General features: G+C 39.5%; 1 protein-coding gene and 1 long non-coding RNA gene across 3 annotated transcripts in view; one reads left to right on the top strand and one right to left on the bottom strand.

Annotated features, from left to right (window-relative positions):
* Positions 1–919: 919 nt before the first annotated feature.
* Positions 920–19,179, bottom strand: LOC114897780. Its single transcript, XR_003794266.1, has 3 exons — positions 19,108–19,179; positions 1,741–1,829; positions 920–1,232 (listed from the first exon to the last, which is right to left on the bottom strand). It is a non-coding gene; the product is annotated as an uncharacterized LOC114897780 (long non-coding RNA).
* A 612-nt stretch (positions 19,180–19,791) lies between these two features.
* EXO1 (exonuclease 1) overlaps positions 19,792–25,980 on the top strand; it is a 38,534-nt gene continuing 32,345 nt past the window's right edge. Inside the window, exons 1-2 of one of the 2 annotated variants that reach the window (XM_029229601.1) lie at positions 19,792–19,998; positions 21,193–21,366. In XM_029229601.1, coding sequence (XP_029085434.1) covers positions 21,206–21,366 — 161 coding nt within the window. In that variant the 5' untranslated portion in view covers positions 19,792–19,998; positions 21,193–21,205. Of the gene's footprint in view, positions 19,999–20,172; positions 20,284–21,192; positions 21,367–25,980 lie in introns of those variants that run through there. The other variant, XM_029229600.1, reaches the window with a different exon arrangement.

Below are 25,980 nucleotides of genomic sequence, written 5' to 3'. Positions count from 1 at the left end.
ATGTGTATCAGATACTGTTATCTAGGTACTTCAGAGAGGAGCTAAAGCAGAGGATGTGGGAGAGGAGTCTGTTCCAGGAAGGCCCCATAGGGTCCTGCTCAGTTAAATTATCATTTGATCTTGATTATTGGTTCCAGGTCCAAACGCAAGCAGTTATCTATATGTAAAGAACAGTTTTTAGCTGTCCTTTTGTGTTTTCATAGGTTAGAACTGCAGTCTTGCTAGTTGACCCTCCCTCACCACGTTTTCCTTCCTTCCTTCCTTAGCTTTCTCTTCTTCCTTCATACCCTTTGTGGATTTGTCTGCTTTTGTGTGATAAACATAATTTTAAGAATGCTAATGGGACTCAGAGAGGAGGTACATTTCGATGACTGCTTCAGGGCCAGCATGGTCCTTCAGCATGGTCCTTTCTTACAGATCATCTCATTTTAATTAAAACTGGTGTGTGTGTGTGTGTGTGTGTGTGTGTGTGTGTGTGTGTGTGTGTGAACTGTTTTCTACTCAGTCATCTGTGTAGGAGCCCTACACAATATGGGAGGCAGGTTAGCCCCATCTCCTGGCCTTTCAGAGAAAAGGGAGAAAAAGTCATTGAAGTTGCTTTTACCCCACCTCTAACTTACTAATGCTTAATGTAGATTTTGAGTAGAAGCTAGACCATTTTTATTTTTATTTTAAAACCAAAACTTTCTTCTGTCAATTAAAAAAAATTAAACTACTTTATTTGTATTTTTTGCTTTCGTTTTTTCAGTAAAAAACAACTTTGAATCTTTTTTAAAATTTATTTATTTTTAAATTTATTTATTTTATTTTTGGCTGTGTTGGGTCTTCATTGTTGCGCACCGGCTTTCTCTAGTTGCGGCAAGTGGGGGCTACTCTTCTTTGTGGTGCACGGACTTCTCATTGTGGTGGCTTCTCTCATTGCAGAGCATGGGATTTAGGCATGTGGGCTTCAGTAGTTGTGGCTCATGGGCTCTAGAGTGCAGGCTCAGTCGTTGTGGTACACAGGCTTAGTTGCTCCATGGCATGTGGGATCTTCCTGGACCAGGGCTCAAACCCGTGTCACTTGCATTGGCAGGAGGATTCTTAACCACTGCTCCACCAGGGAAGCCCCGAATCCTTTTATTATAATTTGTTGTCTTTAAAAATCGTCCTTTCATTTTGTCCAGACTCTTCTATATAATTTCCAGTCATTTAATTTAAATGAAATTACTTATTTTCTGCCAGTTTGCTTCCTTTCAGAGAGGAAAGAATATGAATTTTAGGAAGGGACATCAATTTCTTTCAGGTAAGTGTTGGCCTCTAGTGGATCAAAAGTGACAACACACTTTTAGAATAATTGTCTGACATTCTACAGAGAACGATTTTAGGAAAGCAACAAAGTAGATAGATTGAAAGTACAGAAGAAAACAAAGAAAAAAAACTACTTTGCCAAATATCATAAATAAATGCACTGATGAAATCATATAAAACTATTATCATTAACTACCTAATAAATTTAAAACTTAGAAATGTATAAAATATCATAAACAAAAGTAAAATAAACTGGAGAAAACTTCAAACATGGCCTACAAATAGAGCAAAATGTACAAGAGATTTGGAAATGTATCAGAAAAAGACAGGAAACACATAGAAAAATGGGTGAAGGCTATCAATATACACAAGAGAAAACCTAAAAAGCAATGTTCAAATTCATTAGCAGTCAGAGAAATGCAAATTAAAACAATAATTTATCACTCTTACTTGTTAGAGTGGACCGTAAGTGTAGAAAGAATGTAGGGAATTCAGAACTCTCATGCACTGCTGGTGGGAATTCATACTGGAAATACCATCTGAAAAGCAATTGGCAGGTTAGTCAAATTTGCTATGACCTAGCAATTCTACTCCTGTGTGTGTGTGTTGTGTATGTTTGTGTATGTGTGTGTGTGTCTATATCTCTCTATATATTCCCCCCAAATTCAAGCTTGAAAGCAGTATAGTATGCAGAGGTATGTTTATTGTGGCATTGTTTACAGTGGCACAGTGGAGATGAAATCTGGGAGACATCAGAGTGACCCTCATTGGAGAAGTACCTGGGGAAAATATGGTGAAGGCACCCACCATGGAACAGTTTTCAGCAATAAGAAATAAAGTACAAGATATACACAGAGCAATACAGATGGATTTTTAAAATTGTACTAAGTAAAACTAAGCAACAGAATTAAATGTAATATGTAATACCATTTGATTTATGAAAATACATGCTTACAATAGTACACATTTTATAATAATTTACATAAATGAAAGGATATTCATTGAATATACTAGGAAACTTGCCTATGTGTTTCCTAGTAGGAGGGAGGGGGAGTAAAATGGGAATCAGTCAGTCAAGATAAAAGGGAGTAAGCCTGGTAATGTACATGAAAAGAGAAGTATCATTAGCTCAACTCTTTTCAGCTGAGGTCCAATATCAAAAAAGAAAACTTTAACAACCTTATAGAAAAAATAGGCAAAGGACATAAAGAGTGAACATACAAAATAAATGCAAATAAGGAAAAAACATGAGAAACAATGTTCAACTTCTTAGTACCCAAAGAAATAAAATGTAAAAGAAAAGTGTGATAACATCTTTCATCTGTCATATAGTCAAAAAAATTTAATGAAAATATTCTACGTTATTGGGGGAATATTGAAAGAGGTATTCATAAAGAGCTGGTAGTTTAAATTGCTAATGCTTTCCTGAAGGGCAACCTAGCAGTATATATGAAGAACATTAAAGATAAAGATAATCAAACCCTTTAATTCTGCAATTCCTCTTCAAGGAAGTTATCTTAAGTAGATCACTGGATAAGAGAATAAAGTTATAAATATGTCCACTATTTACAATAAAATATAACATCTAAGCATCCAGCAATAGGTAAAGAGGTAAATCATTGATACATTCATAATGAAGGAATATATAATATGATGTGCTCAAAGAATTTTTACTGTACAGGAACATGCTCATAAAATAATGATATCTGAGAAACATATAAAATTATAGAATACACTTATATACAGTGCCAGAAAATACATCAAATGTTAACAGCAGTTATCTCTAAATAGTAGTAATACAGTATTACAGAGGATTTTTCTTTGCTACACATTTCTGTATTTTCCTAAGGTTACTACAAAAATATATATTTCCAATATAGTTAGAAAATATGCATTGATTTAGGAGGCATGAGGGCACCTTGACTTGTGATGAACAGGTAATCTGAGGAAGGACATGCCATCTGGTCTAAGAAGTGCCACCTAAGGATGACAGAGAAATTGCCAGGAGCAAGCTTATGCTTGCTGATCTTAAGGATCCAGACCTTTACAAAGAAACAGTGAAAGAAAAGGTGGCCTTGTGGTCCACCAGGATTCTGACTGCTACATTCAGATCCTTAGAGGAGCTCTGATGTGCAGAGTAAGACAGAAGCAATAGATGATCTGTGTTCCATGCACGTTCAACATCAAAATGTCACTCAATCTGAGAATTTTTGATGAATAGAGCGAGTGCCCTTTTCAAACATAAGGTGATTTATAGCACTAGTTTCCAGCCAAAAGGGATCTCTAGGTGGTTCTGATAATTTCTAGGAAGTTAGGAAGCTATATAGCAGCGTTGCGCTAGTATCAGTTACAGATAAACCTGTAAATCCAAAATGTCAGAAAAGTAATTATATCATTTGAAGAGCTACTGAAGACAGGTTTATAAAGATAAAATGGCTTGAGATTAGGGTAATTATATCTGGCTTATACAAACCCAGGTATGCTTTTGCCAAAAATATTTACAAATTTTACACTGCCTTCCAGGAATTTTGATGCAGAAAGCCTAAGTCCATGCCTAATGCAGACAGACTCACAATGGAATATGGTAGGTTCACCATGACTGAGACACTTCTTGAGACGAGCCTCAGTAGCTGATGATCTTGTCTCCAGTGAGCAGAAATAGGTCAGCCTAGAGACCAGCTGGAGGTGGTTTGTATAGAAAAGGAATCCAACTCCTAAATAACTCTGAGAGTCAATGAACTCAAATTTTAATTTTGGAAAGGTAATTGAGACTATCAGCCATGGTAATGGGCAAAGGTCCTATCAATGACACTGAATATCAAGAAAGTACAACTGGGTAGTGAGCACCTCAGAGATGGAAAAGAGTGATTCCAGAAAGTAGGGGAGGGAAGAGCAAGGATGCTCGGAGGGCAGTGATGTGGAAACAAGCTAGCTACTTTGCCATTGTAAAATGTGATCATCACAAATCAGGAGACTAGAAATGAAAATAGATATCATCTTATTATAAACTGAGACCCAAACTTTTACAAAAGTCTATAGTTTTCTAAAGTCATTACATATCCTATTTCTGAAAACTAACCAAGCAGAGCAGTAGTGAACTATAATTATGACCTGGTAAAATTTTTTTGAAAACTAAATGCAACAGATTTTGGAAAACAAGTTTCTATTAATATGAGGAGATGATTCATAATGAAATAGCTAAAAAGAACAGAAGGAAGTTATTCAAAATTCAGCGGAAAAGACAGTGCAAACTTCAGAGCTATAAGGCCCCTTGAAATCAGGTGGAAATGAGCAAGATGGAACTCCTGGATACAATGACTGACTCTGAAAATGCACGTGGAGCTAAAGACTCAGAGCCTGTGAAACAACACCACATCCTAATGACATTTAGCTTTTTCAAGTGATACCCACATCACTCTTTCAATCACTCATTCCATAAATATTTCATACTTTCCATGTACCAGGTTCTTTGCAATATTTAATATCTTTGCTTCCTGGTGCTCTGATGTAATTTGTCACAAGTGCAAGAAAGGTTTTTTAAAAGAGTGTGAAAAGAAACTTTCTCAGCTTCTATCCCATATTGGATCCCTCCTTTCTGCCAAGGCAGATTTAATTATTTCATAGTACAATGTTTCTATTTCTGTTGTGGTTCACTTTTATTTCAGGGCAAGCTGGTCTCTTAAGTATCTTAGGCTCAAGGACAGTACTCATCCCTGTGTTTGTAGCCCTTAGGAGAATGTCCTATACACTGTAAGCACTTTATAACTATTTGGTAACATTCAGCACTGCCAGTAGGTCTATCATTCTCTGGGCCTCAGTTTCCTGATTAGTGAAATGGGTAGAGTGATTAAGGACATGTAATGTGACAGTGCTTGGCACAGGCAGGTACTCTGTGGTAACGCAGGCCTTCTAGAGCATTCAGCCCCCCTCTTGGTAACAACACTTATTTTTTATTGGATGGAGGTCATCAAGAGAATGTGACTGCTGGTTGACCTGAGAGCTGGACCCTGGCAATCTAAGTCTCCTTACCCCCACCCGTCCCTGGAATCTATGTTCAGCCTACTACTGTCATACTAACTGCTGTTTCAAGGACACAGCCTGGAGACAGTCATGTGCTGCTGAGACCATCTGTACTGCATACGTTACTGAACCCTGTTAAGGCCTCTCAGTAGACTAATATTCTGGCAGGCAGAGGTGGAGGCCACCCAAGACAAGCCTGCTATGTAAATCCTCTTGTTTATTAAACCTGCCTCCTACCAATCTGGAGTGGTCTGCCTCTTTGGTGTTTTCTTGCCTCCATGTACAGGGGTCAGTTTTGAATTTCACCTGGGGAACTCCCGAGGTTGTGAACAAACACCTTTGGGAAGTCACAACTTTACTACTCTTGGGTCATGAGATTTCAATGGTGCTGAGTCTACCTGCCCCTTCCTCCCCAACTCTGATTTTTAAGCTTGAGTTTAACCAAAGCCAGATCAATTAGAGCCAATGAACATTTGTTCTGGGTCATTTGCTGAGACAATTGGGAAAAGGCTCCCTTGTTCCATGGGGGTTGCTAAGTGACTTAGATATCAAGCTCTGAGCTGCCGAGACTGCCCACATGCAGAGCCTACCCATAAACACTCTTAAGATTTCCTAAAATGCTATTAATTATAACAGACCATTTTTTTATGTTCCACTAAGAATGAAGAAATGTAAAAAGAAAATGTAAGTTGCATGCTGACTTCAGAGCTGTGAAAACGAGAGGGCAAATGTGCACTTTAGAATTGATGAAATATAGTAAAAGCAGCACAGAGGAAAAAGAGATGAAGAATTATATAAAATCTTAATGATATCATTATATTCCTTAGATCCCCCCATATCTAAATCCTTAAGCTACTCCTGAATTACTGAGGTACAAGAAGGTGCTTATTTTGGTAAGGCTGCTGTAACAAAGTACCATAAATCAAGTGGCTTAAACAATAAAGAATTATTGTTTCACAGTTCTGGAGGATAGAAATCCAAAATCAAGGTGTCAGCACATTGGTTCCTTCTGAGGACTAGGAGAGAAGAACCTGTTCCAGATCTCTCTGCTTGCCTTGTAGATGGCCATTTCCTCCCTGTGTCTCTACACATTGTTTTCCCTCTGTTCATGTGTCCAAATTCCCCTTTTCATAAGGACAACAGTCACATTAGATTAGGGCATACCCTAATGATCTCATTTTAAAGTAATTACGTCTATAATAATCTTATCTCCAAATAAGGTCACATTCTGAAGTACGGGGAGTTAGAGCTTCAACATATCATTTTTGGGGGGTTTGGGGGAGACCAAATTCAACCCATAACTGAGGGGATAACTTCATTATGAGAGCTAATGTGAGTTGAGCTTCTGTCATTTACAACCAAAAGACTTCTGCTCAGTAAATTTCAATTTCCTTCCCTTAGGTAACCAAATATTCTAAGTCCCAGTAAGTTTCCAGAAATGGGTAATAATATGCATAGGCACAATTTTTATTTAACCAATTCAGTTATTTCTGAATAATTATTTATTCACTTTTTATTTTTTTTGGCTGTGCCACATGGCACGTGGGATCTTAGTTCCCTGACCAGGGATTGAACCTGTGCCCCCTGCAGTGGAAGGGCAGAGTCTTAACTGCTGGACCACCAGGGAAGTCCCACACCAGATAACTGAAGACCTAATAAGGGAAACTCCCTGGCTGTCCAGTGGTTAGGACTCCATACTTCCACTGCATGGAGCAAAGATTCAATCCCTGGTCAGGGAACTAAGATCCCAAAAGCTGCAGGGTGCAGCCAAAAAAAAAAAAAAAAAGACCAAATGAGAAACGTGAGAAACCTCTTGGCAAACTATAGATCACTCTATACAATTAAGTATTGTGGGCTTTTTTTTTCACTTAACCAATATTAAGACGCTGTATTTGCTTTACATTACATTAATTTAATCTTCACAATTCTATGAAGCAGTTTGGTTAGATGTATAATTTGTCCCAGTTTTCAGTGTTGAAAATTGAAAAATAAAGAAACTAAGAAATTTTTCCAAAGTCAGCTAACAAACAGCTAATACTGTGTAGTCTAGATTTTAATCCAAGTAATATATGTCCAGAGTTTAAACTCTTTACCAAGTAAGGTAGTATATAAGGAATAACAGAAGACATCTACACACATATAGATACATATATATACACACACACACACACACACACACACACACACACACACACACACATAAAAGGACAATGGAAAAATTGGCCACAGATGTCTGGTAAAAACGTTTTTTAGATTTTAAATGCTGAAATTAAAGCACTTATTTCTCTTTTGGTTCTGAAAATAGAACAGCTGGCTAAGTGCTCAATAAGTAGACAAAAATTCATTACTCTTTCATTCTGAGAGCAGCTGCTTCATGTAAAATTTGACTCTCACCACAAGGACCACTCTTTGCCTTATAATCAGTGTGACTCCTTTGTTCAAGCTGAGCCTTTCCGTCTTGAATGTCACCTCATTAAGCAATATGTTACTGTTTTTCTCATTTCATTGATGTATTGATGTCTGTTTCACTGCTCCAGGTTACATTTTACTGAACTTTTCAATAGAAGGATCCCTTCTAGCTATCTGGTGAATAAATATTCTCCATCAGCTTACCTTGGAACTATTATTTTGATATCCTGTTACAAGTCACACCTTCCCACTAAAGTCAAAAAAGCAATAACCATTTCATGCCTATGGTATGACTGATCCCAAGCTCACCAGGAAAGTGGACGGCTTTCTCTTGACCTTTTTGCTTTTTGTATTTTTTTTCCCCAAACCAAAAAGTTGAAGTGTTGAGACAAGTGAATAATCCTGGGCCATGAAAAAGTTATGGTAACACTGAGAATCATTAAGAGATTTGATTGCTGCTCCAATAGCAGGAAGAGGAGCTTCCTCAGTCTGAGCCACTGGGTCCCAAGATGTATGATTTATTAAAGATCTCATATAAGAAGGAAGAGTTAGCCTGGCTGGGTCCCACACATTTACTTAGCACTCACCTGGGAATGTATAAGAGCTCTGAGGGCCAAGGTCAGAAAAAAAGATCTGTGGATCCAGAAATTTCCAGTTGAAATTGTGTCTACAGTCTTCCTGATTCCACAGCCCCATTATAGCCTGCTCCTAGCTGAAACTGTATACTGCACCTCCTCTCCTTCATTTCCACTGTTCACTGGGTAATGCCAGTTCATGTAGCTATGTGTCATTGTGAAGAATATACACTTTTGGAGTAAGGCAGACCTAGATTTGAATCGCATTTGATTTACATCATATAGTATTTATGATAAGCTTATTTACTTCTCTGTGCTTCAGTTTTCTCTTTTGTAAATGGGACAATAATAGTTACCTTTCAGAGCTATTCTGAGGATTAAATAGGTACAACATGCAAAACACAGAACTTTTTAAAAAAATATTTTAATTATTTATGGCTGCATTGGGTCTTCGTTGCTGCGCACAGGCTTTCTCTAGTTGTAGTGAGCAGGGCCTACTCTTTGCTTGTTGCGAGGGCTTCTCATTGCAGTGGCTTCTCATGTTGCAGAGCATGGGCTCTAGACATGCGGGCTTTAGTAGCTGTGGCTCACGGGTTCAGTAGTTTTGGTGCACGGGCTTAGTTACTCCGTGGCATACGGGATCTTCCTGGACCAGGGCTCAAACCTATGTCCCCTGCATTGGGAGGCAGATTCTTAACCACTGTGCCACCAGGGAATTCCCAAAACACAGTACATTCTAAATAAAAGTTCCTTTCCTTTCTTCTTCGCAAATCATCTCAAAAATGAAACTAAAATAATTCTGAAGGGGATCAGTAAATTGATAACTTTGAAAATGTTAACCTGATATCTATTTCTCTGTGGATAAGTACATATAGTAGCCATTGAAAGGTAATGATTAAAAGCACATAGTCTATAGCTAAACTACCTTGAGTTCAGATCACTTTGTAGTTCACTTGTCTCATCTGTAAAATGGGGATAATAAATTTACCAACCTCATAGTATTGTTATGAGTGTTAAGTCAAGCAGGTAAAATATACAACAAACCTGAAACATACTAAGTGTTTGCTAAGTGTTATAATTCAGGGCTCTTATAGTAAAACTTATAATTTATACAGATTAAGATAGAGATTTCCTGTTTATTTTAATATTTCAATCCCTTAAAGGAGAGCTCTGCCAGATACTTATGCCAGTTTCTCTAAAATGTGTATTTTGGGACCAACTATATTATTTTTTAGAGGTGTCATTCTGTGTAAATGCACTACATAGGTTTTTGTAAAGGAAAAAAAAAAGGCTGTTTAAAAATCGTTTTTCCTTCATAGTAGGGAATAAAAACCTACATCTATTCTTTTTGCATCTGATGTCCTAGATTATTCAAATAATACTCATGTTGACAACCTTTTGATTCTTTGACAGTCAAGTAACTTTGCAAATAGCTTTATTACCCAAAGTTCTAAAAATATCAGTGTCTACTTTCAGATACAGCCTAGTAGATAATTTCTTTTGTAAAAATATTTATTTATTTGGTTGTGCCAGGCAGGCTCACTAGTTGTGGCTCTCGGGCTCCTTAGTTGCGGCACATGGGCTCCTTAGTTGTGGCATGTGAACTCTTAGTTGTGGCACACATGTTGGATCTAGTTCCCTAACCAGCGATCAAACCTGGGCCCCCTGCACTAGGAGTGGGGAGTCCTAACCACTGTGCCACCAGGGAAGTCCCTAGTAGATAATTTCAATATTCATTCATTCAACCAGAATTTACTGAGAATCTACTCTGTGCCAGGTAGTGTTATAGAATACAGATGCTACTGAACTCAGGTTTGGCTGCTTGCTGCTCGAAAATCAATGTCCAAGAGGCAAGTGTTGGTAGAATGGAAAGTTGCTTTTAATCAGAAAAGCTGGCAATATGGGGAGGAGGCAGACTCATGTCCCCCAAAACCAACTCTGAAGATTCTGCTTGGCCATGAAAGTTTTTAAAGGGAAAAGGGGAAGTAATATCAGTTAATAGACAGACATAGGGAGTCATACTTGTAGCCATCTCCTACTGTGTGGAAGCTTGTTGACTCGTGATCTTTCTATAAATGCTACCTCATTCACACAGTTTGTTCGCAAGATTACTGAAGGGGAAGGTAGGGGAGTGATCTGGTCATCTGTTAGTTATTTATTCTTCATTTTTGCTTCTTTGATCTATGGAAAAAACCAACAGGTTAAGCAACATATTGTGTGATCAAAAGATCTGAAAGGTGTGGACATGAGTAGAGCATGGGGGTGCCTGGCTTAAGATTAGTTACAATATAGCTTTGCTCAAGTGGCAAGAAAAAAGAGGTCTCCTGCTGAGGGCGATTTCCTGCAAAGAGCTGCTTACACAGACAAAACTCTCTGCCCTTGTAGAGCTCTCATTATAGTGGGAAGGGAGAGGGTCAGTAAACAAATAGATTACTAAAATACATAATATTCCAAATTATGGAAGGTAACATGGAGAAAAAAATAGTCAGAGAAAGGAAAATTGGGTGACCCAGGGTAGGCAGAGGAATTACAATTTAATGGTTAGAGAATGTCTCACTGAGAGGGAACCTTTTCAGCAAAGGCCTGAGAGAAGTGGAGCAGGTCATGTGGATATCTAGTGGAAGAACATTCTAGGAAGAAGGAACAGCACATGCAAAGGCCTACAGGTGGGTGTGTATCTGGAATGTTCAAGGAATGACAAGGAAACTAGTGTGGCTAAGTAGAATAAGCAGCAGCAAGAACAGCAGGAATTGAAGACACAAGAATGTCCATAGAAGCATTACTAATAATATCCCAAACCTGGAGACAACTCAGATATCTATTAGTAATAAAATGGATAAATTGCATTTATATAATGGAATTGCACATAGAAACAGAAAAGAAAAAAGATTATAGGTTCTTTCAGTAATATGGATGAATCTCAAACACAGTATTAGGCAAAAAAAGGCCAAAGCTAAAGAAGAAAAACTGCATGATTTCACTTACATAAACTACAAAAAAGGCAAAATTAGTTCATACAGTTAGAAGAAAGATTACAGTTGCCTTTGAGGAGAACAGAGATATTTGTTATTGGACAGGGGATACAAAGGGTCTTTTGGGAGGGTTGAGTGGAGGTAATATGTATGTTCATTTTGTGGTAATTTGCTTAGCATTTGCGAACCTTTCTGTACCTATGTTATATAAAAAATTAAAAAAAGAAAAATATACAGTAATGAATGGAAGAATATGATATAGCAAGTACACACAATTCTTTCAAGAAATTTTACAATGGGAGCTGAGAAATGGGACAATAGCCAAAGGGTAATTTTGAAGAAGAGAGAAATGACTGTTTTGGAAACTCCCATATTTGCCATAAATAAGAAACACCTGTCCTATTATTTACTTAGTAGGTTTTCTTTACATTGACTCATATTTAATGTAAATTTATTTAAAAAGCAAATCTCATATTAACATTATAAGAATCACTTGACACAATAAAAGTAACTGTAAAAATACAATGAAAAAGCCATTCAGTTAAAATAATCTAAAAATGTAAAAACAATTAAGTGTAAATAAATTAATCTAATTGAGCTAAAAAATAAGTTCCTCAGTCAGAAAACTAGAGCTGTTAATAATCACTCAGACAAAAAAAGCATTCTGTTCTATGTCTATATAACCATCACCACCTCTGCTCACTTTTCCATAACTATCTCTTATACTTTAAGAACCCCATTTCAAACATTCATATTGAATTCAACAAAGAAAAAAATGAAAACACAGTCCTCACAACTCTAGGAGAAAAGGATGCTGACCTGCCCAGCACTTGAGGTCATCCCCAGTTCTGTGTCTCCCTGGCTTGGAGGGAAGTTGGGCTCTGAAAAAAAGCCTTCCCTTGCTGACTGAAAAGAACCTCCATTCCCACATCTCTTCTTGTAAAGTGCTGACATGTGCATAAGTATGGGAGTTGGGGAGATGCTGCTCAGCTGTGGCTGTAGCAACCTTGCCTGAAACAAGGTAAAGTTAGAAGGGCATCCCAGAGAGGCTGCAAGTGATCACATCACTGAGTTCTAGGGCCCTAAATCACCTCCCTATTCCACATCTTAGAATACACTGCTTCATAACAATGGAGGCAATATTTTCCAAATTAAATATCAGGGTACATGATCTTTCAGAAAGATAGAATATTTAAAAAACCAGAGCTGCCCAGCCAGGCACCCTGCATCCTGGCCAGGGGCCGCCCCACCCACCAGTGCACACAGCAGCAACTATGGCCCTGCCACAAGAGGAGGGTTCACACAGCTTACACAGAGGACAACCCTTGAGCACCTGGCTCTGGTAGCCAAGTGAGATTGCACTTCTGAGCCCCACAGGACATCTCCTAAATAAATCCACTACTTGAAGACTGGAAGAGATGGATAGTTGACCTAATGCATAGAAACAAACACAGCAAATTAGACAAAATGAGACAGAGGAATATGTTCCAATAGAAAGAACAAGACAAAATCTCAGAAAAAGAGCTAAAAGAAGTGGAGATAAACAATCTACTTAATAAAGAGTTAAAAGTAGTGGTCATAAAGATGCTTACTGAACTCAGGAGATGAATGAACACAATGAGAACTTCAACAGAGAGACAGAAAATATAAGAAAGAACCAAACAGAAATTATAAATGAACTGAAAAATACATTAAAGGGGTTCAACAGCAGACTGGATGAAGTAGAAGAATGAATCAGAGAAATGAAAGACAAAGCAATGGAACTCACCCAGACAGAACAGCAAAATGCAAAAAGAACTTTTTAAAAATGAGGACATTTTAAGGGACCTTTGGGATAACATCAAGCAGAATGACACATTATAGGGTTCTAGAAGAAGAGAAAGAGAAAGGGCCAGAAAAATTAATTAACTGAAGAAATAGTAACTGAAAATTTCCCTAATTTGGGGAAGAAAACAGACATCCAGGTACAGGAAATATAAACCCAAAAAGATAACACCAAGACACATTATAATTAAAATGGTAAAAGTTAAAGACAAAGAGAGAATCCTAAAAGCAGTAAGAGAAAAACAACTTGTTGCATGAAAGGGAAACCCCATAGGGCTATCAGCAGATTTTCAGTAGAAACTTTACAGGCTGGAAGGGAGAAGCATGACAAAGTCAAACTGCTGAAGGGGAAAAAACTTCCAACCAAGAATTCCCTACCCAGCAAGTTATCACTCAGAATTGAAAGAGAGATCAGGAGTTTCCCAGATAAGTGAAAGCTAAAGGAGTTCATCCTCACTAAACTGGCCCTACAAGAAATGATAAAGGAACTTCCTTAAGCTGAAAAGAAATGGCACTAAATAATAATAAGAAAACATGCAGAAGTAAAAATCTCACTGGAAAAGGCAAATATTAATAAAAATAGTGGATCAATCACTTGTAAAGCAAGTATGAATGTTAAAAGACAAGAGTAGGAAAATTAACTAAATTACAATAAATAGTTCAGGAATGCATAAAATAAAAAGATGTAAAATGTGTCACTGAAAACACAAAACATGCAGGGGAGGGTGGCAAAAGATAAAGCTTTGGAATATCTTCAAATTTAAGTTGCTACCAACTTAAAACAGGCTACTACTTACATAAGATGTTATAGGTGAAACTCACAGTAACCAAAAAGACTTATAGTAATTATACAAAAGAAAATGAGAAAGAAACTAAACATATCTAAACATAACACCAAAGAAAACCATCAAAAAACAAGAAAAGACAGAAAGAGTAGAAAGGAACAGGGAGAAACTACAAAAACAACAAGAAAACAATGAAATGGAAATAAGTACATACCTATCAATGATTACCACATCAACAAAATTAAGGATAAAAACCATATGATCATTTCAATAGATGCAAAAAAATTTGATAAAACTCAACATCCACTTACGATAAAAACTCTCAACAAAGGGGGTATAGAGGGAATGCACCTCAACATAATAAAGGCCATAAGTGACAAACCCACAGCTAACATCACACTCAGCTGTAACAAGCTGAAAGCTTATCCTCTAAGATGAGGAACAAGACAAGGATGCCCACTCTTGCCACTTTTATTCAACATAGTATTAGAAGTCCTCATCACAATTAGACAAGAAAAAGAAAAGGCATCCAAATCATAAATGAAGAAGCAAAACTGTCCTTTTTGCAGATGACATGATACTACATATAGAAAATCCTAAATACTCCACCAAAAAACTGTTAGAATAAATAAATTCAGTTAAGTTTCAGTTTATAAAATCAACATACAGATCTGTAACATTTCTATCACTGATAACAAACTATCAAAAAGAGAAACAAAAAATAATAATCCCATTTACAATTACATCAAAAACAATAAAATACCTAGGAATAAATTTAACCAGGGAAATGAAAGACCTACACACTGGAAACCATAAGGCACTAATGAAAGAAATTAAAGAAAACACAAAAAACTGGAAAGATATTCCATGTTCATGGAAGAAAAAATATTGTTAAAATGTCCCTGTCCCAAAGCAGCATAGACTCAATGCAAACTACCAAAATTCCAATGGCGTATTTCACAGAACTAGAGCAAATAACTCTAAAATTTGTATGGAACCACAATAGATCCCCATCAGGCAAAATAATCTTGAGATAGAAGAACAAAGCTAGAGGTATCACACTTCCTGATTTCAAACTATACTACAAAGCTATAGATATCAAAACAGATTGGTACTGGCACAAAAACAAACACACAGCTCGATGGAACAAAACTGAGAGCTCAGGGCTTTCCTGGTGGCGCAGTGGTTGAGAGTCTGCCTGCTGATGCAGGGGACATGGGTTCGTGCCCCAGTCCAGGAAGATCGTACATGCCGCAGAGTGGCTGGACCCGTGAGCCATGGCCACTGAGCCTGCGCGTCTGGAGCCTGTGCTCCGCAACGGGAGAGGCCACAACAGTGAGAGGCCCGCGTACCGCAAACAAAAAAAACTGAGAGCTCAGAAATAAACCCATACATATATGGACAATTAATTTACAACAAAGGTACAAAGAACATACAAAGGAGAAAGGACAGTCTCTTCAATAAATGGTGCTGGGAAAACTGGACAGCCACGTGCAAAGAATGAAACTAGACCACTACCTTATACCATATACATAAATTAACTCAAAATGGATTAAAGATTAGAATGTAAGACCTGAAACCATAAAATTTCCAGAAGAAAACATAGGCAGTAACCTCATTGACATCTATCTTCGTGGGTTTTTTTAGATCTGACTTCAAAGGCAAGTGACACAAAAGCAAAAATAAACAAATGGTTCTACATCAAACTAAAAAGCTTCTGCACAATGAAAGAAACCAGCATCAAAACGAAAACGTAACCTACAGTATGGGAAGAAATCTGCAAATCATGTAGCTGTTAAGGGGTTAACATCCAAAATATATAAAAAACTCATGCAGGGCTTCCCTGGTGGCACAGTGGTTGAGAGTCCGCCTGCCGATGCAGGAGACACGGGTTCATGCCCCGGTCGGGGAAGATCCCACATGCCGCGGAGCGGCTGGGCCCGTGAGCCATGGCCGCTGAGCCTGCGCGTCCGGAGCCTGTGCTCCACAACGGGAGAGGCCACAACAGTGAGAGGCCCGCGTACCGCAAAACAAAACAAAACTCATGCAACTCAACATCAAAAAAACCAAAAAAAAACCCAAACAACCCAATACAAAAATGGGCAGAGGATCTGAATAGACATTTTCCCAAAGAAGACATAAAATGGCCAACAAGCATATGAAAAGATGTCCAACCACACTAATTATTATGGAAATGCAAATCAAAACCACAATGATATATCACCTCACATCTGTTAGAATGGCTATTAGCAAAGAGATAAGAAATAAATGTTGGAGAGGATATGGAGAAAAAGGAACCCTTGTACACTATTGGTGCGGCTACTATGGAAAACAGTATGGAGATTCCTCAAAATCTTAAAGTTGGAACTACCATATGACCCAGCAATTCCACTTCTGGGTATTTATTCAAAGAACCTGAAAACATTACTTTGAAAATTATATATACCCCTATGTTCATTACTGCATTATTTACAAGAGTCAGGATATGAAAACAACGTAAGTGTCTACTGATGGGTGAATGGGTAAAGATGTGGTACATATACAGCTGTCCAGGTCCATTTGAATTTCAGATAAACATGGAATTTTCTTTTAGAATATGTCTCAAATATTGCACTAGACATACTTATACTAAAAATGTATCTGTTGTTTATCTGAAATTCATCTGTAACTGGGCCTGTATTATTATTTGGTAAATCTGGGGGACAAAGTCAAATAAAATAGTATGAGAAGGGTCAGGGCAGAGGTCATCACAGGATGTTTGGGCACATGTCAGGGAAGAGTTCATAGAGCTGGTAAGACTGAATCTTAAGCTGATAATTTGTGGTGTGTACCACTCATTTCAGAATTTAATAACACATCATCATGAGTTATGATTTAATTTTTTGATGAATATATGTTTTGTCTACAGAATTAGATCCTACGTTGCTTGAAGACAGCAACCAGTTCTTTGCGTTCCCCATACCACCTAGTACTGACAGGCACACCAAAGGCGTGTAGTAAGTAACTGCATGAATGGATTCAAATGGTTTTATCTTCGCAAAGAGTAAAAATATTCTGTTTATGAAATGATTGTTAACTGGTATTTTCTTTTTTAAACACTGCAGCCAAGAATCCAGTCTGGTACCTTTGGAGTCAAATTAGTAATAAAGATAAGGGTTGTCTGTAGGGCAGCAACCTAGGTTAGTTTCATGATGCTGTGGGCACATTTCTGATATCTGGGCTCCTTCCTAAGACCCTCATGTGTGGCATACTCTTGCTTGGATCAGACATATTGAAGCAGTACTTACAGTAGGCAGTCAGTCCAAACTGACTACTGACAAACACATCCCACTCACACTTAAGTTCCTCTTCAACCGACAGTTTGGAACTGTCCCCCACCTTCCACTACAGTGAGCTCCAAGCTGGTCCAGAGTGAGGTCTACCGCTATTCAGCTGTTAGAATCACAAGGGAAGATAATTTTTCTGACCTCCTCTCCTAGCCTCAGCTCTTCAGACCAGAACTAGGGAGGCAGCCTTGCTCCCACTAAGCACACTTCCCCAAGTGGCACCTTTCCAACAATTTATAAGGTAATATGTTGACATGATAGATGTTAGATTGATCATGAAAAGACATTAAAAAGAAACCTGAGAGAAACATACAGAGTAGGCAGTCAAAAAGGGAGCATTTTTTTTTTTTTTTTTTTGCGGTACGCGGGCCTCTCACTGCCGTGGCCTCTCCCGCCGCGGAGCGCAGGCTCCGGACGCACAGGCCCAGCGGCCATGGCACACGGGCCCAGCCGCTCCTCGGCATGTGGAATCCTCCCGGACCGGGGCACGAACCCGTGTCCCCTGCATCGGTAGACAGACTCCCAACCACTGCGCCACCAGGGAAGCACCCAAAGGAGCATTTTTTAAAATGTGCTCACTTCTTCCCCTTTAACTCCTTAAATTGAGTCTGAATTATTCGTGCCCATCTCTGGGCCCAGAGTATACTCTGTGGTCTGACCTAAGGTTCTTCCCAATTTCTTTTTACCACAATATTTCTAAGAGACAGTAACCAGGTCTAGAGCATTATGAGGACTTGAAGCTTCCGCCACAAAAGTCAAAAACGTCTTTAAAGTCTGTGCACCATAGGCCCATTTTCATGACTGGTTATAGTTTCCCCAGGCCAAAGGTAAACAAAGCTGGACACTAGGTAAAGTAGTCAGGACAAATTTTAGTCAATAATATATTGCAGGGCTTCCCTGGTGGCGCAGTGGTTGGGAGTCCGCCTGCCGATGCAGGGGACACAGGTTCGTGCCCCGGTCCGGGAAGATCCCACATGCCGCGGAGCGGCTAGGCCCGTGAGCCATGGCCGCTGAGCCTGCGCGTCCGGAGCCTGTGCTCCGCAACGGGAGAAGCCACAGCAGTGAGAGGCCAGCGTACGGCAAAAAAAAAAAAATAATAACATATTGCAACAGGGAAAAGTGTCAAGCATGAAATGAACTCACCCTGGATTTGTACATAAGCTACTGGGCAGTTACAAGAGGAAATGGGGGTGTAAGTGAGTGGTGGCTCAGTAGAGGCAGGGAGTGAAAAACAAAAAAGAATCGGGAAGGAGAACTGGAGACTCACCTGGGATTGCTAACCAGAATTTATGGCAGTTAGGCTCCTCCCCTCCTAGAAACATGGGGGTAGAGATCCTACCTTCGGATGTTGACCGGTACAAATGCTAAATTCTTTTGGCAGCCTTGAGCTTTCTCAGGCAGGCACTTCAAATGGGGCTGGGGTCACTCGAGGGATGTGGATTTGATGTTAAAAGACCATGTTAGTGTTTGTTCAAGTCTTTACATGCCAAGGTTGAGGCTTTAGAGAAGAGGGCAGAGAAGCCTGGCCAGTCCGGTTAAGGAAAGACTCTCTGTCACTTATCAGTTAAATTATTTAGTAAGCGCTCCCTCCCCTTCCCAAAGTCTACAGGAAGGGTCCAGGGAATAAATATCTCAAACTGCACTTTCTGTGTCCCTGGAGCCCACGTGCAGCTGCCTGTCAAGAGCCAGGGTTAGCTGCACAACACAAGGACTAGGGACAATTCCAGCAAGGACCCTTAAGTTTAGAAACCTCAACACAAACACGCTGCGGACCTCTCAGAGCTTCAGCGCTCAGACCTGAGGCCGCAGTCGGGAGAGATCCTCGACTCCCAGCAGCCCGCGAGAGGAACTCAATGCGCATCCTGGGCGCCGTGCCCTGTTGGCCAGCAGTGCCAGCTCCGCTCACCCCTCCAGAAGGCTGCCCCGGGAACCAAGCGCTCGCAGCTGCAGCGTTCCGAATCCACTCGGCGATGTCCGGGCACAGGCCGGAAGCGGGAGGCCGTGGGAGGCGGAGCCGGCATCGAAATGGGGCGTGACGTCACTTCCTCTGGGCGGGGTCGCGGGCCATCCCGCGCAAATTGAAAGGTCCGGATGCCGGTGCACAGCTGCGTCCCTGCGCCCCTGCCCCTTGAGTTCCCCGCAGCCGCCTAGCGTGCTCCGGCCCAGGCGAGTGGGGGCCGTGGGGATAGGCTTCTGAGCCCTCACAGGGCTGCCCTCCGACGGACGGCGCGAGACCTAGCCGGGAAGCGAGCGGAGCGGGCTGTTCAGGGCACGCGGTGGGTCCCCGCTGGTTCCCGCCCCTGCCCTCGGGATCCGGCGTCTGCGGGGCTGAAGGGGAGGGTCTCACGCGTTCCCGGACCCTGCAGTGGCCCCGAGGGCGGCGCGGGGCTGGGGGGCACCCCTGAAATGAATTTGTAGTGCGGCGGTGTATGGGCCGGGGGAGCGCGCTCGGCCTGGCCAGGGCTGCAGTTCGGCGAACCGAGGGAGGGTCCTCTCGTTTTCCTGCGCAAGCTATCAGGTCAGTTTTATATGCAACTTCCCAGCTTCCAAATGTTTGACAAGTACATTGTTTTCTTAACGTTGTGCAGGCCAAAGGAACGTGTTTCCTGGAAAGGGCTTGTGGGCCTCCCTGCCAATCCCTGTGAAACGGGATGGAGCGGTGACATTGTGCTGTCACTACTACTTGGTGCTGCGGGCGGTCTCCTGAGGATGCTTTGTGCCTAAGGCCCCCCATCGTTCTCATTGTGCTGAAGAGGAAACATTTATTCGAGAATATTTACCTAACTTAGAAAAAAATGTAAGTTTCACGAAATGTATATACTATGTCAGTTTTCCTCAGAGAAAGAAAACTCTTTTCAGGAACGTCTGAGAGGTAGGAGACTAATTGTTTTTCCTAAACTGTGGCTAGAGGACCTCCTGTGTCCAAATTACCTGCCATATTTAAAATTTAGAATTCCCGCCTCACTCCAGGACTAGTGAATCATAGTCCCTAGGAGTGGAGTTGAGAATGTGCCAAGAATTGAAAATTGAGAACTGCTGAACTAGAGTATCACAGCTTTGATACAGGGTTTCAACAGGGTAAGTCTGACTTCTGATCCTGTACTTTCTTCCTTTCCTCCCAAACGTAATGCCTTATGGGAGAGATTTATTTTACGAAATGCTGAGCAGCTACTCAGTGTCTACTGCTTTTACTTTTTTATCAGGGGAGTTGGGGGAAGGGGCAATAGTTGCTTGGGAAAGGACTGGCAGCTACAGGTTTCCATATAGAAAGGGCTTGGGGGCTGCAACCTAGACGGAAGAGGGTGGGAAGCTAAAACATTTTTCTTGAAACTATTTGCACAGCAGGCAAGGTTTCACATTATTTGGGAATAGCTTTCAGAGAGTCCAGTGGAGTTGCCTCTGGACGCCACCCACCACTGTTATAAACAACGTTCATTGGTTGGAATAAAGCGTTCTGATGGCAGTAAATTTCATTCCTAGAAAAGTACAGCTTTAGTTCTATAATTGTGTTTGATTATTTTATTTTTCAGTTAAAATGTTCTACAAACTGTTTTGCATGTTATTTCTTATAATGCCTGTGTAGAGGCAATGTGGTATCATAGCATACATAGTTTTATAGATTTTAACAATACCTTTTTGGAGAGAAAACAGTCTCATACTTTTTTAGTACTTTCTGCTTGCTTTATACTGTGTTAAGGGCTTGGAGCAAATGTTATGATTCCAAGTGGGAAGGCACTTTAGAAAGAATAAACATTAAGGAACTATGAAGTGGCATTAGAGATAGTATTAGTGATTGGGGTAAATATTTTAGACTATGGAAATTGTTTGACAGGGAGGAGCCCACTTAAAATATTAAAGAGCATGATTCTCAAATATCTGAACGATAATCGTTGCTATATCAGTTTCCAAGCTCTTTTTCTTTATTTTTCCAACACTTTTGGGTAAATATATTTTGCTTTAAATTTTGCCTTTCTCTTTTCATATCATGTAGTTAACTTGGCACTATGGGGATACAAGGATTACTGCAATTTATCAAAGAAGCTTCTGAACCTATCCACATGAGGAAGTATAAAGGGCAGGTAGTAGCTGTGGATACATACTGCTGGCTTCACAAAGGAGCTGTTGCTTGTGCTGAAAAACTAGCCAAAGGTGAACCTACCGATAAGTAAGTTTGGACCTTATATTAATTCATTGCCAATTAAGAATGAGACTTATAATGCCTTTTTTTCAGAAAGGGATCATTTTTATTCAATGCCAGGTTTATCAAGACGTGAGAGTATGTGCTTTAGAATACTGCCAAATCAGGGAACATTTCCTTCTATGTTATAGTCCTAGTTTTCATTCTTTCTACTAAGCCAGAGTATTAGGACACTAATGGACAAAGACTGTTTTCTTTATTCTTTATCTAAGATAAACTTTTTAACAATAATCTAAAAATCCATGGTGATTTCAGACTACTACTTTCTTGGGTACAGACAACACATTGCTAAGCCCTATTAGCAAAACAAGGCAGTTGCTGCTAAGGGACAAGGTGTTCTGACTCCCTTTTACTTCACTTGGGGCCAAAACTGGTGACCCTGTTGACATCCAGTCATAACTCTGTGACCTCATTTGAGGCAGGACGAATGTCCTCTTTATTTTTTAAATAGAAACACTAGAAACACTAGAAAAACAAGCAAGCATAGTTTTTGGACAGAGATTTCCCACAGGAATTTGGATACTATTATGTGTTTTCTTTTTTCTTTTTTGCAATATATTATTTATCTCCTAGAGGAAAGGCTCACAGATCTTAGTCTGATTTACTTAAGCACAATGGACAGTAATAACCCTTTTTGTTTACAGAAGATGGAGGGAGGGGGTGGGGATGGAGAGTAACAGAGAAGTCATTATTGAAAGGTGAATGTATGTTTTGGGCTTTCAGGCCTATGGAGTTAATTTGACCAAAAGTGACCTGTTACAGTTTGTGTGGATCTGAAGGAGTCTGGGCACTTCTGCCACTCCAACTGCTATAAACATTTTTTTTTTTTTTTTTTTTTTGCATTACGCGGGCCTCTCACTGTTGTGGCCTCTCACTGCTGTGGCTTCTCCCGTTGCGGAGCACAGGCTCCGGACGCGCAGGCTCAGCGGCCATGGCTCACGGGCCCAGCCACTCCGCTGGGATCCTCCCGGACTGGGGCACGAACGCGTGTCCCCTGCATCGGCAGGCAGACTCTCAACCACTGCGCCACCAGGGAAGCCCATGTTATAATCATTTTTTGAAAGTGATTTCTTTTCCACCACTAAATTTGAGCAGTTGCGATTACAGTTGAAGACTGCAAGTTTTTCAGTGCTACCTTCAGTGTTTCTTTGAATTGTCTTCACTGGGGGGAAACTTTATCTCTAGTTTTTTGGTAATTTTTAAGGATTCTCAGATTTTTGACTAACTGGAAGAGTTGTCCAGAGTACAGGGAGTATCCTTTGTTGTCAGAGATGAACTCCACAGGACTGACCATGTTGTAGGTGTTTAGTAAATGTTTACTGAACTAGAAAGTTTCAGGACTTTCAGCAAAGTATTGTGTAATTTTTTTTCCCACTGCAACTAATAAGTCACATTTGATAGTTTACTTTCCTTTTCTTTTTCACCTTTGGATGGGGATATTAACCAGAAAAGGTCAGAAAATTTGGATAAGCCTATGATAAACCTTTATGACCGTAATAAAGAATGATGTCGCTCTATATGTGCTGACCTGGAAAGATGTCTAAAACATATAAAGTGAGGGCACCAGGTGTCTGATGTTTATATTCTCTCTAGTAACTTTTTTTTGCCACACTGCACAGCATGCAGGATCTTAGTTCCCTGACCAGGGATCTAACCCATGCTCCCTGCAGTGGAAGCACAGAATCCCAACCAGTGGACCGCCAGGGGAGTCCCTCTGTCTCGTTTTTAATAAAAAAGTAAATTTCCTTTAAAATTTATTACAATTTTATGTTTGCTTTCTTCTATTTTTACTTCACAATCATTGTTCTGTAGACAATGAAGGTCTATTGTCACTGGTTTACAGTAAAAGGAAAAAAAGAACGATGTAGTGAATTTTCCATTAAGATGAATATATTTGATTTAGAAGATTATCTTTTAAGATTGTCTTTTCATATTTTTGAGTTAAAATTGATGGAAGTTGTATGTGTAGCTATTGTTTTTAAATTTCATTGACGTCTAGTTGATTTACAATGTTGTGTTTAATTTCTACTGTACAGCAAAGTAATTCAGTTATACATATATATAAATTCTTTTTCCTTATGGTTTATCCCAGTATATTGAGTATAGTTCCCTGTGCTATACAGTAGGACCTTGTTGTTTATCCATCCTGTATATAATAGTTTGCATGTGCTAATCCCAAACTCCCAATCCTTGCCTCCCCAACCCCTCCTCCCCTTTGGCAATAACAAGTCTGTGCTCTATATTTGTGAGTCTGTTTTTGTTTCATAGATGTGTTCGTTCGTGTTGTATTTTAGATTCCACGTGTAAGTGATATCATATGGTATTTGTCTTTCTCTTTCTGACTTCACTTAGTATGATAATCTCTAGGTCCATCCATGTTGCTGCAAATGGCATCGTTTCATTGCTTTTATATGTATACCACATCTTCTTTATCCATTCATTTTTCAATGGACATTTAGGTTGTTTCCATGTCTTGGCTGTTGTAAATAGTGCTGCTGTGAAAATAGGGGTGCATGTATCTTTTCAAATTACAGTTTTGTCTGGGTATATGCCCAGGAGTGGGATTGTTGGATCATATGGCAACTCTATTTTTAGCTTTTTAAGGAACCTCCCTCCATACTGTTTTCTATAGTGGCTGCACCAATTTATATTCCCACCAACAGTGTAAGAGGATTCCCTTTTCTCCATACCTTCCCCAGCATTTGTTATTTGTAGACTTTTTAATGATGGCCATTCTGTGGTGTGAGGTGGTACCTCACTGTCTCACTGTTGTTTTGACTTGCATTTCGCTAATAATTAGTGATGATGAGCATCTTTTCATGTGCCTGTTAGGCATCTGTATGTCTTCTTTGGAGAAATGTCTATGTAGGTCTTCTGCCCATTTTTTGATTGGGTTGTTTGGGGTTTTTTTGTAATTGAACTGTAGGAGCTGTTTGTATATTTTGGAAATTAAGCCCTTTTCAGTCACATCATTTGCAAATATTTTCTCCCAGTCCATAGGTTGTCTTTTTGTTTTGTTTATTGTTTCCTTTTCTGTGCAAAAGCTTGTAAGTTTGATTAGGTCCCATTTATTTATTTTTGCTTTTATTTCTATTGCCTTGGGAGCCTGACCTAAGAAAGCATTGGTATGATTTATGTCAGAGAATGTTTTGTCTATGTTCTCTTCCAGGAGTTTTATGGTGTCTTGTCTTATATTAGTCTTTCAGCCATTTTGAGTTTATTTTTGTGTATGGTGTGAGGCTGTGTTCTAGCTTCATTGATTTACATGCAGCTGTCCAACTTTCCCAGCATCACTTGCTGAAGAGACTGTCTTCTCCCCATTGTATATTCTTGCCTCCTTTGTTGAAGATTAATTGTCCATAGGTGTGTGGGTTTATTTTTGGGATCTCTATTCGGTTCCATTAATCTCTATGTCTGTTTTTGTGCCAATACCATGCTGTTTTGATTACTGTAGCTTTGTAGTATTGTCTGAAGTCTGGGCGGGTTATGCCTCCTGCTTTGTTCTTTTTTTCTCAGGATTGCTTTGGCAATTCTGGGTCTTCTATGGTTCCATATAAATTTTAGGATTATTTGTTCTAGTTCTATGAAAATGTCTTGTGTATTTTGATGGGTGTTGCATTAAATCTGTAGATTGCTTTGGGTCATATGGCCATTTTAACAATATTAATTTTTCCAATTCAAGAGCATGGGATATCTTTTCATTTCTTCAATTTCCTTTATTAATGTTTTGTGGTTCCCAGCATATAAGTCTTTCACCTCCTTGGTGAGGTTTATTCCTAAGTATTTTAAAAGGGATTGTTTGTTTATATTCCCTTTCTGCTATTTCATTGTTAGTGTAAAGAAATGCAACAGATTTCTGTATGTTAATCTTGTATCCCGCTACCTTGCTGAATTCATTTATCAGTTCTAGTAGTTTTTATGTGACAACTTTATGGTTTTCTATGTATGGTATCATGTCTTCCTTACCAATCTGAATACCTTTTATTTCTTTTTTATTGTCTGATTGCTGTGGAACAGACTTCTAATACTATGTTGAAGAGAAGTGGTGAGAGCGGACATCGTTGTCTTGTTCCAGATTTTAGCAGGAAGGCTTTGAGCTTTCACCATTGAGTATTATATTGGCTGTGGGTTTGTCATAAATAGTTTTTATTATGTTCAGATATGTTCCCTCTATACCCACTTTCGTAAGGGTTTTTATCATGAATGGATGTTGAATTTTGTCAAATGTTTTTTCTGTATCTATTGAGATGATCATCACATGGTTTTTGTCTTTTGTTGATGTGGTGTATCACAGTGATGATTTGCATATGTTGAGCCATCCATGTGACCCTGGAATGAATCTACATGGAGCTATTGTTAACTGTCTTGCCAGAATAAAAATTGAAATGCAATACCTGATTCTTGTTTGCATCCTGGACTAGGGGAAAAAATTGTAGCAGTGCTGTGCTGGAGTCAATTTTTATGAGCTGCCTATACACCATCTCCTCCCAGTTCAGCATTTAGTGAGCCCATATTGGTAGTTTATCCACCACTGTAGAATATTCATGTCAGGGATTGACAAATGCTACATATTAGGTACCA

Source organism: Monodon monoceros, unplaced genomic scaffold, assembly GCF_005190385.1.
Source record: "Monodon monoceros isolate NGI ecotype Baffin Bay Population unplaced genomic scaffold, NGI_Narwhal_1 Super_Scaffold_18, whole genome shotgun sequence".
Taxonomy (NCBI): Eukaryota; Metazoa; Chordata; class Mammalia; order Artiodactyla; family Monodontidae; genus Monodon; species Monodon monoceros.
This window is presented reverse-complemented; position numbering and strand designations above follow the sequence as displayed.